Here is a 13667-nt window from a genome sequence, read left to right on the forward strand (position 1 = left end):
CGTCTTGTTAAACACAGTAGCGTGCTAAGAAATGTGCTCCCGGATTGCGTCTTGTCCGTGCATGTTACCAACCGCCTGCCATGCCTCTCAGCCCATTTGATGGTTTTTAACACATCACAGGGGTCCACTGGAGCATATGCGGTGAGATGTGTGCTTGTATTGTAAATGTCAATCATGTCTATATGTTTTTTGTTTTTGTTTTTTAAACCTGTCTGCTAATCCATTTTTCTGCTCCCATCATGCAGGTATGGAGTTCATGCACAAACACAGAAAAACCACCAAATCCAAAGATGCACTCTTGTGCAGCTGAGTCTGAAAACATGAAAGCAGATACTGAATGAAGAGTCAGAGGTACAGTACTGTGTGACCGCATATCGTCTTCAGTGGGCATTCACAGCAGTTGCCAGCTGCGTGTTGGTGACAGCGCAACAAGCACAGCTGGTTTATTCAGCAAGGACATTTAATCTGAGAGCAGATTATATAAAAATTAAACTAAAATATAAATTTTAGCCGCTAAATTCCTCTAGGCTTCTATAAGTTGATGTAAAATCATTAAAAAATCATTGGCTTGCCTACTGATTGCACACAAATTTATTGTAACAATTAGGATTAAGAAAACATAGAAAAAGATATGCGCAGAATAATCAGGACATCTCTACAGCAATGCTCTTATGGTTATTATTGCTTATAAACTCTAAAAATTATTCCTGATTTATCCACACCACAGTAATTCTGCTTCACCAATTAGCACATTCTAATCTTAGTATAGAGCTGTGTTTATAGGCTGCCTTTGATGTGTGGAATATAGTTTTTATTTCACAATTTCCATGTGGTTAATATGACGGCTCTAACAATCTAGAATGTAATGAGAGGTAATTCCCAGCGCTTACTATGCCTTCATCGAAAGCCTTTATTGTTCTTTATTGGACGCCATTTACACCCTGAAAGTGCACTCTGCTAAATTGGGCTTGATGCAGATCTTTGTTAATGTGCGATATGTGTGCACTGTGTGTTTACTCTTTCCTCAACACAGCTATTAAACACAACATTCATTGGTGTAGCATGACAGCAACAACTATCCTTAAAGCATTAATGTCTGATCAGTTTATTTAAATCTGTCTTGTTAAACAGATGATTGCTTCTCTGTTTACCAGCTGTCCTACATTTTTGCTTTCACAACTGCCCTCCTTGGAAAAAGAGGGCACATTTTTACCCAAGATGCATCACGATCTGGCCTCTCTGTGACCCCATCCGCCATGATATGACTGTCTGGCTGCTGGCGAGATAATACATCAGCCATTTTCTGACCAATCAGAATCCTTTCCTATGGCTGACTTTTTGTGAGTAGCACTGAGACCGAGCTCGGTGACGCGACTGTAGCGTCGCACATAACGGAAAAATAAAGAGCCATAATATGGCGAGTTTTTTAATCTATAAAATCGGACGTGTCCCAATTTTCACGATTATTGTTGTTTTACCAGACAGAAAGCTTTACAGCTTCCCCACTGTGTCAGTCTTAAACTCACACAACACTTGTTACTCTCCGCCTTTGTTTTGTGACATCTCTGTGCACCTCAAACTATTTACAGGTCATTGGTAGTCGAGAGAGGTGAAGCAGACTTTGTAATGAGTTGACACTTGGTTCCTCGGAAAAACACCTCACTGGTCTTGGATTCCACACAGCTGCAAGAATGTTAGCACATTATCCGACACCCCCTGTTGCTTCACCTTTGTCTGCCTGCCATCTGACATTAGACTGCTATACGTTGGCCTTGTTAGGGGTTCTTAGCAGGGTCATGGAGTAAGACTGAACCCCTGATGGCAGGCACGAATGCCCACAGTTTTTGTGTGAATAAGAAATTAATTTACCCCTTCGGTTGAACTTTTTCCAGTAATTTTGTTCCTACATTTGAACAAAGTTGTTAAATTATTGAATAATGGATGAAATTTATATTGCTCTTTACAACTGGAGGTAATGGGGGTTTACATGTCTTGCTTAAGCACAAAAAATAGATGATTTGGGGAGCAGGATTTGAACCACCACCCTTCCAGTCAATGGACAACATGGTCTACTGCATGAGCCACAGCCACCTTGTTACAATAGATGGACACCGTGTATTTGAAAAAGCATTTTTTATTATTGATGAAAAGTAATTGTTTTTAATAACTTAATTTATTTAACTAAAATCCTAATAGAACCATCAAGTATTTTTTTTTCCAAATACTTGTATATAGAATATGGAAAATACTACCATATTTCCATATTTTCCTCTATTGTTCTCCTTTTGTTGTCTCTTTTGTTGATGACACACTTTGTGTGGGGTAATTATTCTCCTCTCCTGCTGGCTGTATAAAGCTTCTGGCTGTGTATTTCAGTGTTCTCTGAAACTGCACAATAGTTTGCTTGCAGAATGCTTTTTAAAGATTTGGCCATTCATCAACTTCAATGAAACTCATATGAGCCAAGTCAGCCATAGCTCATATATATATATATAATATTATATATATATATATATATATATATAACCAACTATTAAACTTTTACAATATTTTTTATTCTTAGTTGGTTGTGATGTGGGCACAAAGTTGAGACTTTCTTGAATTCCCAGATGAGAAAATAAATAAATCTTCTTGTCCAGTTGATGTTGTCAACCCAGTGCAAATTGTTTGTTATAAGAACATATAAGGTAGAAGCCTAAAATGTTCTCTTTTTAAGTCTGTTTTCCCTTTACACAGCTCCTTCAAACTTCCTCAACCATGCCATAGTGTTTTTCCCTCAATAAATCAAGGACAGTGAGGAGGACGAGGTGTGATTGCTTTCACACGCGGGAAGTAATCACACCGAACCTGCCACAGCTCTGATTAAGACTGATAAATATCGACGAGGAGTTAATGAGATGTCAGGCTGGAACAAGGCCCTTCTCTTTATGCTTACCGATGACACGGAAAAAAAAATGACCTTGACTTTGCAAAGTCATGACCGTCTTTCATAAGTACAAAGCACGGGCGATTAATTATCTTGGCTTGATGTGCATGATTTTGAGAGATTTAGCTTGATTATTATTGTCAAAGAAGGAGCGATCACAAGATGTGTGCTAAATGGTATTGTTTTGGAACTACCAGATAAAAAGAAAAATTGTTATTTTTTTGTTATTACTGAATAAAGTGTTTATTTATTTCTAATTATTAGTTTGAGAAATACATGTAAACAACAGCATATCATAAGCTGATTAGAAGTTGATTTGAAATGTTTGTCTTATGCACTACAAATTGACCCATATAATGAAACGTAAAGATGAACATTTAAATGAATAGATTGCACTGTTTGAAATTCCCACAAAGGCATTCAAGCCTGCAGAGTGTCAGCTAAGGTGAGGACACAAAGTCAGCAGGAGGCCAAAAGCATTGAAATTCATTATCTCATCAAACATCATGTATGAATTGTTGGAAATGGGAGCCTTATTCCTCTGACTAGCAGGCCTACATCATTGTGGTTTTATGCTAAGCCATGTGATTTATGTTTCCTGGTACTGGGATTACACTCTGTTTACAGTAAATTAAGAGACTCTATCTCTGTAAATGCTGCCATGAGAACATCTTATCTCCCGACACTGGCATTTTGATGTGCTTGTTCAATGGCCTTGCTGTACCTGAAGGCTGCTATACCTCTCACATGTGACAGATTCCCACCGACTGTCTAGCTTTGACCGTGAACTCCAGGCCACCCCGTGGTCCCTGGGTGCAGTCCTGTTGAATATTGTTTCAGTGGCAGACATGCTCAACCTATCAGACAGAAAGACCATGCAGCTGCTCCCAAACACCCAACAATAGGATGCTTGTTCAGGGGCAGAAAAGACCCGGTCCTCTTTTTGGGGAAGGGGACGTTGTGAGCATGTGGTCAAGTATTTGGGGATTTTACAATGAGATAATTCTTTAGGATGTTTCTTTGAATGGAATCGATTGACTGTGGCATTTGATGAGTGAAAAAAGTTATACCTCTAACAAAGAAATTATTTAACTTGTTCTAAAAATGGGGAACAAAAATTATTAGCATAGTATCAGGAATTAATGAAATACAAATAAATCATTTTTAAAAAAGCTAGTTAGATCATATCTAAGTGCAAGTAAATGCATGCCTTGAAATGCGTTAGTGTTTTAAGGAATAATGTCAGATTATGAAGAAAAGGAAGGTGGAAGGTGTGGTTTTATTAAAGCTAACAAACAGATGGATTTAGCAATGACAGATGGAATTTATTACATTTAAAATGCACATTTTTAAGAATACCATTTATTTATATCACATATTCTGTCTCATTAATTTCCAAACCTAGTCTTCAGACCCATTAATTCAGGAAAAAAAAAAAAAAAACAAAGGCGCTAACAAACACTTGCACACAGGGATACACTTATTTCTTTGTTGGAAGTATTTGCCAATTAGCAAGTTGTGAGGCTGGAGTGGTAATTAGGCTTTCCAGTCGGCTGATGTCTGTGTGCAGCTTGCTTGAGACAGGTCTGAAGCTAAACGCCTCACTATTTGTCCAGCAATTATGTCAGGTCCCCATGTCACAGTACAGACGTGACCAATTAGCTGTGCCAAGCTCAAGCAAAAGAGAGGGATTATGGCAGAGGATATGGAAGAGGATGAAGAAGTAGTCATGAACGAGTATGTGGGTCTTAGTGGGGAGCTCATAAGTGGGGGGAGCAGTCTGTGGGTACTAACAGAGAATAAAGGGAGTCTTGCTTTGGAAACGAAGGAAAGGAGTGGGCAAGAAGGTTGTAAGAAAGCAGACTTTTTTTTCTTATTGCTGTGTGATCATGTTTTTCATTGATCCTCCCCCTGACCAACATGTGGCTTAAACATGTTAATGCATAGCAATATTTATGCTAAAGACGCCTCACTGACTGAGTAGGGATAAAAAAAATTAATCTTTATTGACGTCTTAATAATTCTCTCTTGAATTATATGGCATATTTTGATGAAACAGGCCTGCAGACAATCAATATTCTCTAGCTTGGAGTAACGTGATACTATGTCAATAGCCAGAGGAAAGTGTACGATGCTCTAGTTCATCTTGGCATTGGTCCATATTTACCTCAAACTGACAGATTCTACTACGTATTGAGCACAGAGGGAACACCAACTATACGAATTAGCCAAAATAAACTCAAAACCTACGATATGGTCCACCAATCTGGCCCAGGATGTTTACAGTCATGCTTAATTTTATTTTGGGACATGTGATATTTAAGTTTCCTTTTCCAAAGCAGTGCCACAATCAGAAAAAATGGAGGTTGATTAAGAGTGCAAATTAGTCAACTGAAAAAAAGTGTGTCTCTATAAAAACATATTTGATTTTAAGAAGAGATCCAGAAAGGCTATCATCTGGCAATATTTAAGAACAAGATGTTACAAAAGTTCTAAATTTTCTTCTGCCTGCTGCAGCACAAGAAGACCCTTTCTGTCCAAACCTCTCTGAGCTCATCCGGGGGGGACTGATCTAAGGCTCTGCATTAACAAAGGGAGGAGAGGGGAGTCAGGGGACAGGACAAGGGCCAGAGGAGGTAGAATCTATGATCTAAGAAAGCTTTTCTTTTATTCTTTGTGCTTGAAAAAAGGACCGTTGTCTCATTGCCGGCAGAGATGACTTGAGCTCATCTTAATTAGAAGACTTGAAAGACAATATAGAGAGCGTAAGTGTTGCAAGTTTTTGACATATACAGTATGTCTTCTTTCTGCTTTGCCTCATCATGTTTTGATGCTAGCTTTTTATATAATTAGCTACATTGCTTTGGTTTTCTTCATGGCCTGTCTGCACTGTCACCTACTTCTTTCATAGCTATATTTATAACAAAAGTAAAGAACTAAAGCAGCTTTATCCAACACGAACTCTGAGTAACTTTACCCAAGGATCAATATCCACTTATTTTGTCTCTGTAGCTACAAAAGTGAGTATGAAAGACAGGCTATAAGAACATATTTTTACAATCACTGTAACTCTAAGTGACCTCAGGCTTTTACACGCCACAGGCAATAAAGCAGCTTAAGCCTGTCTGAAATACAAACATCAAATCAGGTACAGTTCCAGCTTGAAGGTACATGGAGCACACTTAGCTAAATGTGCAGAGTTAAATCTGGAGGTGAGGGATGTTTATCTGAAGCATATTGTTTGCTGCATTAAGGCCACATTATCACTAAGAAATGTTATTGTAACAACTGCTGCAATTCTCCTCGAAGTTCTGGTAATGATTATAGTAGTATGAGGTGGCCATAAAAATATAAGTGGTAAGACTGAATGTGTTTGTCTTGGGCAATTACTTGACTGCAGAGCATGTATGTGATTATGAATTGGCATGGTACCTAAAGAACAAAGAAGAAATCCCATATGGAGGAATTATCACACAAAGAGTCAGCCAGGCAATCGGGTCACATTTCTTAAATAATTTAATTGCAAAAAGGTCTTTTAAAAATATTTCTACAAGAATGCATCATCATTTTTTTTAGTTATGTGTTGTGTATGTCTGCACCATTAAATACATCTCAATGCTTTCAAAGAGAAATTAACAATTGCATTTCTTTATCCAACCCGACCCCTGCCCCTAATCGACTAAACATTTACAGTACTCTCTGAAACATGTTGCTTATTTTTATAAAATAAAAAAAGTGACCAAAAGACATATTTGTGGTGAGCCTGTTAGAGGAAAGAAGAAAAAACCTACTATATATATATATATATATATATATATATATATATATATATTTTTTTTTTTTTTTTTTTTTTTTTACAGACAACTTAGAAAAGAAAGCACAACAGTTGTAGGTATGTTTAGGGTGAGGGGTGTTTTAGGAGGTGGAGTGTGTGTATGAGATGTGATGATGCAAATAATGTAAAACAGGAAAGAAAGGTGTAAGGAATGTTAGGATAGTTTGAATCCTCTTGGCACAGGAAGATATAAACCACAACTAACAGTTTAAATGCTGTTGATCCAACTGTTTCTGTAGAAAATTTGCATTTCTTTTATACCACAATCACACACACTCACAAACACACACACACAAATGTAACAGTCCATCTTAATTCCAGCAACATGAAGTCAGATGGATGAACAAGAGACACAGGAGCACAGGTTTCTTTCCTCTCTGTAAATGTTGAATATGAAACACTCCCATGGATGTCTGACAAAAGCTACTTAAAGATGAAATGTTTGCAGTTGAAGTGGTCGTGGGTTAATCTTTCAAATATGCGCAACACTGCCAGTCGAGCTCATCACTCATTGCCAGTTGACTTCGGTGAACACAACTCTAGACCCCCAAACATGTGCACTTCATCAATAATTCAAGAAAATTCCGAACTGCCATTTTTCATGAGTAGGCATGTCGACCATCTGATAGTGTTTAGCTCCTTTATTCCACCCCCATTCTGTATTGTTATGCTTATCAATTGCGTCTTGTTTGGAGACACATGCAGGTTAGCAACAGTGAGGTTAAGCTGACTGAAAGATTGATCTGACAGAAGAAGGAGAGAGTAATAATGAGTACTCTATCACTCCTCTCATTTTTTTTTTTTTTTAGAGGACAAAATTATTGCGCACAATTACAGAAAAAAATCTTATATATAATAATAATAATGCCAATATAATCAATATAATAATAGCATTGCCAATTCTGGCACTTTTGAAGAAAATATAAAACTCACCACTCACCACAAAATTTATTCCACTGTATTAGAACACAGCTAAAATTAATGTGAGTGTGCACTACTGTCACAGATTAGTAAACTGTTAGCAGAGACCACTAGCATTAGTTAACATATCTGTATGAGGAGTAAAATTAAACTACCGGTAATAAGGAGCAGGTTGTTGTTTTTTCTTAATCGTTATCTGAAGGAGCTTAAAGAGGCTGAAAAACTAGAGACATGAGGCATGACCAAAAGACTGTATTTTTTATTACACACCTAAGGAACTGCATCCACATATTGCCTTGATCAACTCCAACCAATACAATATGGGAACTATCTGCAAGATCACAGCAATGATGCATCCCAGCTCCTTAATCCAGCACCTTCAAACACCATTTTGTGAGAGGCACGAGTTGCATGGTCTAAGAGATGCAGCTGCTATCAGTTAAAATGTGGGGGGGCTGCAGATTTTGGCTGTCTGCGTGCCCGTGCTGTTGATCCTGCACTGTGCTAATCATGCAGCAGCCAGCGCTGAGACAGGATGATTGTAGGCCAGACAGGAAATGAATGGGAGATAATCATAGGTCCACCTGCCCTATGTCTGCATATGCCTGTATGCTACACGTTCATATCCTGGCAATTCCCAATTGGCTGCTGTATTCATCAACCTAACAGACAAAAAGACAGATAAGTTCTCCCCTGACAGCTTTGGATTTTATAATAAGCATCCTGCAGGATAGAGAGAAACTGCTGGCCCTGAGGTGGAACTGCTCCTTTAGAGAGAGACTGAAAGGATGGGAAGGTGCATCGAGTAGTTTGACTCAGTACTATCTCTGGAACTGTTCCCTAGTAACTTCTTAAGGGTCCTATGTAAAATGGGTTGGACAACAGTTGAGTGGTTTGCAGGAATTGAACATAATGTGCTGGAAGACAATTAGTAACAGCTCAGTGCTTCACAAATGTTCTTTATGTTGAGAATGAAAATGGGTTGGGGAAGATTAATATCAAATTCAGGTGTCTCCCAAAAATTTCGAGCACCTACACACAGCCAACTCTCAGACAACAATGTAGGCTGAACAAAAAAAAGTAAGTTATTACCAGTGGGCTAAGATGGGGGGGGGGGGGGGGGGGGGGGGGGGTTCATTACTTCCTCTCTGCCTCATGACTTTCCCTCTTCTCTTCCATTGTCCTTCCACTGTTTTAATTTCAATCAGGCAAACATTTCAGAACAACACTTTCTTTTTGTCCAAACACCATTTTTTCTTATGTTATTTTTCTTATTTTTGTTATAAAACATGAATAGGCTGTTTAGAACAACAACAAAAATACAATATCCAATTTATATGCATTTTCTGCTCTTTAATAATCATCAAATCATTAGGTGGATCCTCGTGGAGTTTCTCTTCTTTCTGATTATTCCAAGTCCACTCTCACAAACAACCTAGTCCGTGTGGTTGTTGGTTGGAGGGGGGCCATGGGTTGGTGGATGAAGTACAAATAAATACATAGGACAGGAAATCAAAATCAAGGATTTGGATTAATTCTAAATCCAGATACTTGTAAGTAGAAATTAAGGTGTTCATAATGGTTTCTCTCAGGTCTGCATGATACACATATATATATAATTTTCTATACATATATATGTGTGAGTGTGTATGTCCAAAGTCTATTTTTGGATCTAATAAAAAAAAAAAAACAGCTGTCCACAGAGTATAGCGTAGTTGTTTCAGATATAGTTGCTCCTTATTACAGTTCAGTTCATGCGTTAATTCTCCATGGTGGCATATAGCGGAAGCTGTATTGTACAGTATATTTGTGTGCAACTAGATACACCCACACATCCAGGCACACTTACTGTAATCTCACATACACACACGCACACACACACAGGTACAAAAATGCACACACAAGGCCAAGGGGTCTCTTAATGGTGTTGCCACAGTCCTTATCTCCCCCTAATCACAAAAAGTGTCCAGCAGAGAAGGAGGGGGGGGGTACTTCAGTTTGACCGGCCATTTTTAAAACCATAAATCTCACCAAAATGTGAATGAAAGACAAAAAAAGAGACAGAGAAACTAAGTTTGGAGAAAAAAAAGTAAAAATATTTGTATGTGTAAAAACACTGTTGATGAGCAGGTGTTCCCAGGCTGGGGAACTATCCTGAGTCACTTCAGGTCAGAGCGAAGAGGTCGTCTAGTGACCCAACAGTCGAAACAGGTGTCCAAAAATGTGGCTGCCTTCCTTTGACCCTCTTGATCCCTGACATCCTCTTGAACCTTTGACTGCAGCCCATTTTTTTTTTCTTCGCCACCTCACCCCTCTCCAGCAAGTGCCCTTTTAGGTAACACACCTTCAATATGAAGATGGAGAACACACATGCGCTAAAAAAAAAAACAAGGGAAAGAAATATCCTCTATCTCCTGTGATTTGACACGCATCTTTTCTCTTTTTTTTTTTTTTTTTATTTTTTGCTTTGCTTGTTTTTCTTCAAACAACAAACGTGTTCACTGTTTTATATCTGGGTGTTCATTTCTTACTACCTACAACTAGACTTAACATAACCAGCAGAACTAGGTTGCCGGGTCAAGGGAAGAGGCTGTTGTGTGAGGATCAAAACGTGACTGAAGCCAAACTCACTAAAAACTGCATGCATGCAAACATCAACCCACCCCTGGTGAGGCACGCATGGGAAAGGGAATTAACTCTTTCTCCTCTTTCAAAAGCAAACTAATTATGTTTTGATGGAAAAAGAAACAATAAAAAGAAAAAAAAAAAAAAAAAAAAAACATGGACCGGAAATGTAAGTGGTAATAAAATAAAGAAAAAATATATATATTCAGAGGCACTGCAAGCCAGTTTCATAGTGTCTAATTGGCAGAGATGGGTCAGGCAGCTAGGGTTTTCCAGTGGCCCTTTCTGGCACAGTTTCTTTCCCCTTTTCCTGTTTGGCTGTCCTTTGACTGCATCCGTCTGTGTGTCCTGTCATTCACACCTGTACAGGAAGTGTTTGGTTCATCTGTAGTCTCATGTCCTGAATGCTACCAAGAATCTTCTTCTGATGGCCAGCCAACGTCACCCCTATCCGCAGCAAATCCCTGAGGAGAGAGAGGGGAAAAAATCATAAGAGCAGGTGGCTCTGTCATAAAAAAGAAGAAGAAAAAAAAGTGGACAAACATCACAAGCTGAAGTAGACAGCAAGTTTCGCTTTCCATCAAAGTAAGCACACACGCTACCAGGTGGGAACAGGAACAGACCTCACCCTGGCAATCACCCATAAAATGGCTTCCTGAGAGAGTATGTTAGCAGAATGGGGATAGTCAGAGTGCCGGTTTTAATGAAACATACTTCTGTTACCCAGCAGGTGGGCAAGAAGATAGGAGTCAAAAGGCTATAATGACAGTTAATGATTAAAAAGCAAACTGAGCTACTGTTTGGCAGCTGGCAGATTTCACAGAGCCTGCATCAGCCAGAAAAACAAGGAAGTAAAGGATTCTTTTATTTTATATAAGATTTCTCAGTTAGCATCCTGTTGCTCAGGCTTTATGTGGGTCCTTGTTTTGGCAAATCAGGTTTAAGTGGGCCACTTTTGCGCAACATTTTTTATTGCTTAAAACAACCTCCAGAAAACCACAGAAATAACTAAAATGTGTAAATTATTATTCTACTCTCAGGCAATTATGTCATATTGTTAACATAGTTGTTATAGTTTATAATAAATGGTTTAAGAGGAAACACCTGCATTTTTTATCAGTCAGATGGCATAATCTAATCATCATGACCATTACACTGTCCAGTATATCACAAGAATATCTTTTTCAGCTCGCTTGCTTGATTCCACTAGTTGATAGTTGAGGAGAAAGTGATCATTTTCTGGGGCAGAGATAAGCTGACTGTTGGCCTCTGTCATTGTCTGCATCCTCTCCATTCAGTCACACATATTAAAATATTTGATAACATGGAATGCATGCATTGTTCTTTAAGCCCAAAGACTTATATAAATTGTAAAAGGATGTCTAAACACACACACACAATCATACTGCACTAAGGTGCACCACACAAAAAACATAGCACATTTTTTTCTACATATTTCGCCATCCCCATCAGTGCAGGATCAGATGATGAAATGATAATAAATGGGCACCATTAGAGAAATTACTGGCCATTAAGGGCAACAGAAAGCCACAGTACACCACACCTGTCAGCCTAGCCAAATTGAAACAAATTACCCCCACCTCCCCTGCCTATTATGCAGCTAATGAGAATGATTTATTTATCATTATAATCCTAATTCATTTATTTGATCATCACTGGCCTCCAATTTCCACGACATTCATTAGATAATTTCCTGTTTGTAAACAATATAAATGCTGGATAAGTCATCAGCTGGAGATCATAGGTAAAGGAAGCAGCTGCGAGAGCCTGCAGACAATTTGCCGTATCCAGTTATACTGTGTATTTTTGATTTTCTGATGTCATTTGCAGCCAATCTTATAAACAATAGTTAGTAATTGTCAAACAGTAAAAATATATGTTCATAAATGTTAGAAATCAAAACATTAAAAGGCATAATACTGCACTGTATGTCTGTAAGGCATGATTTTATTTGTACAGGAACGTCAGCTTAATATCCCAACATGCTAAAGTTTGTGTTATTTTGTAAGCTTTGTGTATGTTATTCCTTTAATATCTGAGTCTGCTCAGAGCCCACTCTTACCCATCATGTTTATTATCCACAAGATTATTTAATTCCCTCAAGGTCAATCCATGTAACTCTACTTTGACTCTCAAACTCAGCCCAGTCAATCACTTCAGGCCTGATTAGCTTCACTCACTCTGCTGTCATCTGGGCCACCAGGTCAAAGGAAGCAAATCCAGCGTTGACAAAGTTGTCACGGTAGCGGCTCATCTTGATGGCATCCAGCCAGTCTCCCACAGTGGTGAAAGTGGTATAGTCTGGCACACAGCGATCAAGCAAGGGCTGGGATACCCTACATTGGGGAGGAGGGGGAGGAAGGAGAGAGAAAGAGAAACAGAGAGAGAGAGGGTTAAGGTCGTCACTCTACTGCCTCTACCGGCCAACCTCACCCAATAACATCCCCCCACTGAGCACCACCTCTCCATTTCTCTGCCTCTCCTCCTCTTTTCTCCCCCTCTCCTCCATTCTCCTCCATACAAAATGTAAGGAGTTGTGTGCAACAGGGGAAGGGGACATGTAGGCTTGGTTTGGGAGTGTACTTTTATGACTGCAGAGAGACTGGCCGGAGGCTTGGGTACTGGATGTTGGTGCTGCAGCTGGTGAGGCATGGTGGTTTATGTTCCCAGAGCAGATAACAAATGTTGTCATTTGTGACCAGATCAGGCTTTTAAGGGGGCATAAACATTTGATATTATGATAACAACAATTTTGACAGTAATCATTTTATTTATTTATGTACTGTATTATTTATGTAGGTAAAGTAAGCATTTCTGATTACATCAGTGATGTAATTATTGAAAAAGTGCTGTTTCCAACTGCAATTCTAATGAAATCTGTATTATTTCCTTTTCTTGTTATTTCAGAGAGCTGTCAGCCTGTTCCAACACGGCTGACAAAATGAAAAAAAGAAAAACTTGAAACTCTGGACAGTTGACCAATTTGCCCTTATTCAACCAATGCATACATCTAATCTTGTGAGACTGGATTTCGTGTGGTTTTACTGGTTAGTTTAAATCAAATCTGTACCATCTGCATTAAATAAGCTTAACCAGCAGACTATACGTGTCATGCATTTTAGCACATAATTACTGTATTTACAGTATTCTCTCTGGGTGTACACAAGTATTAAAACACACAATTGCTCTTGAGCACCACATAGTTCGCTCAACAAAGGGATGATTGCAAAGAGGTGGACAGACATGAAAAGAAAAACTGTGGAATGCAAACACAGATGCACATGATGCACATGTTCACATGCACATGTAGTTGAACATTAGAAATGAGTAATCATGCTA

General features: G+C 38.7%; 1 protein-coding gene across 9 annotated transcripts in view; it reads right to left on the bottom strand.

The window, feature by feature from the left end:
• Positions 1-4291: 4291 nt before the first annotated feature.
• Positions 4292-13667, bottom strand: part of LOC121653092 (ephrin type-B receptor 3-like) — a 65149-nt gene continuing 55773 nt past the window's right edge. For 4 of the 9 annotated variants that reach the window (XM_042006318.1, XM_042006315.1, XM_042006317.1 and 1 more), the window contains exons 15-16: positions 12509-12664; positions 4292-10771 (exon numbers count right to left, since the gene is read on the bottom strand). In XM_042006318.1, coding sequence (XP_041862252.1) covers positions 10663-10771; positions 12509-12664 — 265 coding nt within the window. In that variant the 3' untranslated portion in view covers positions 4292-10662. The remainder of the gene's footprint in view (positions 10772-12508; positions 12665-13667) is intronic. The other 5 variants (XM_042006320.1, XM_042006319.1, XM_042006316.1 and 2 more) reach the window with 2 other exon arrangements.

Source organism: Melanotaenia boesemani, chromosome 14 (assembly GCF_017639745.1).
Source record: "Melanotaenia boesemani isolate fMelBoe1 chromosome 14, fMelBoe1.pri, whole genome shotgun sequence".
Classification (NCBI taxonomy): domain Eukaryota; kingdom Metazoa; phylum Chordata; class Actinopteri; order Atheriniformes; family Melanotaeniidae; genus Melanotaenia; species Melanotaenia boesemani.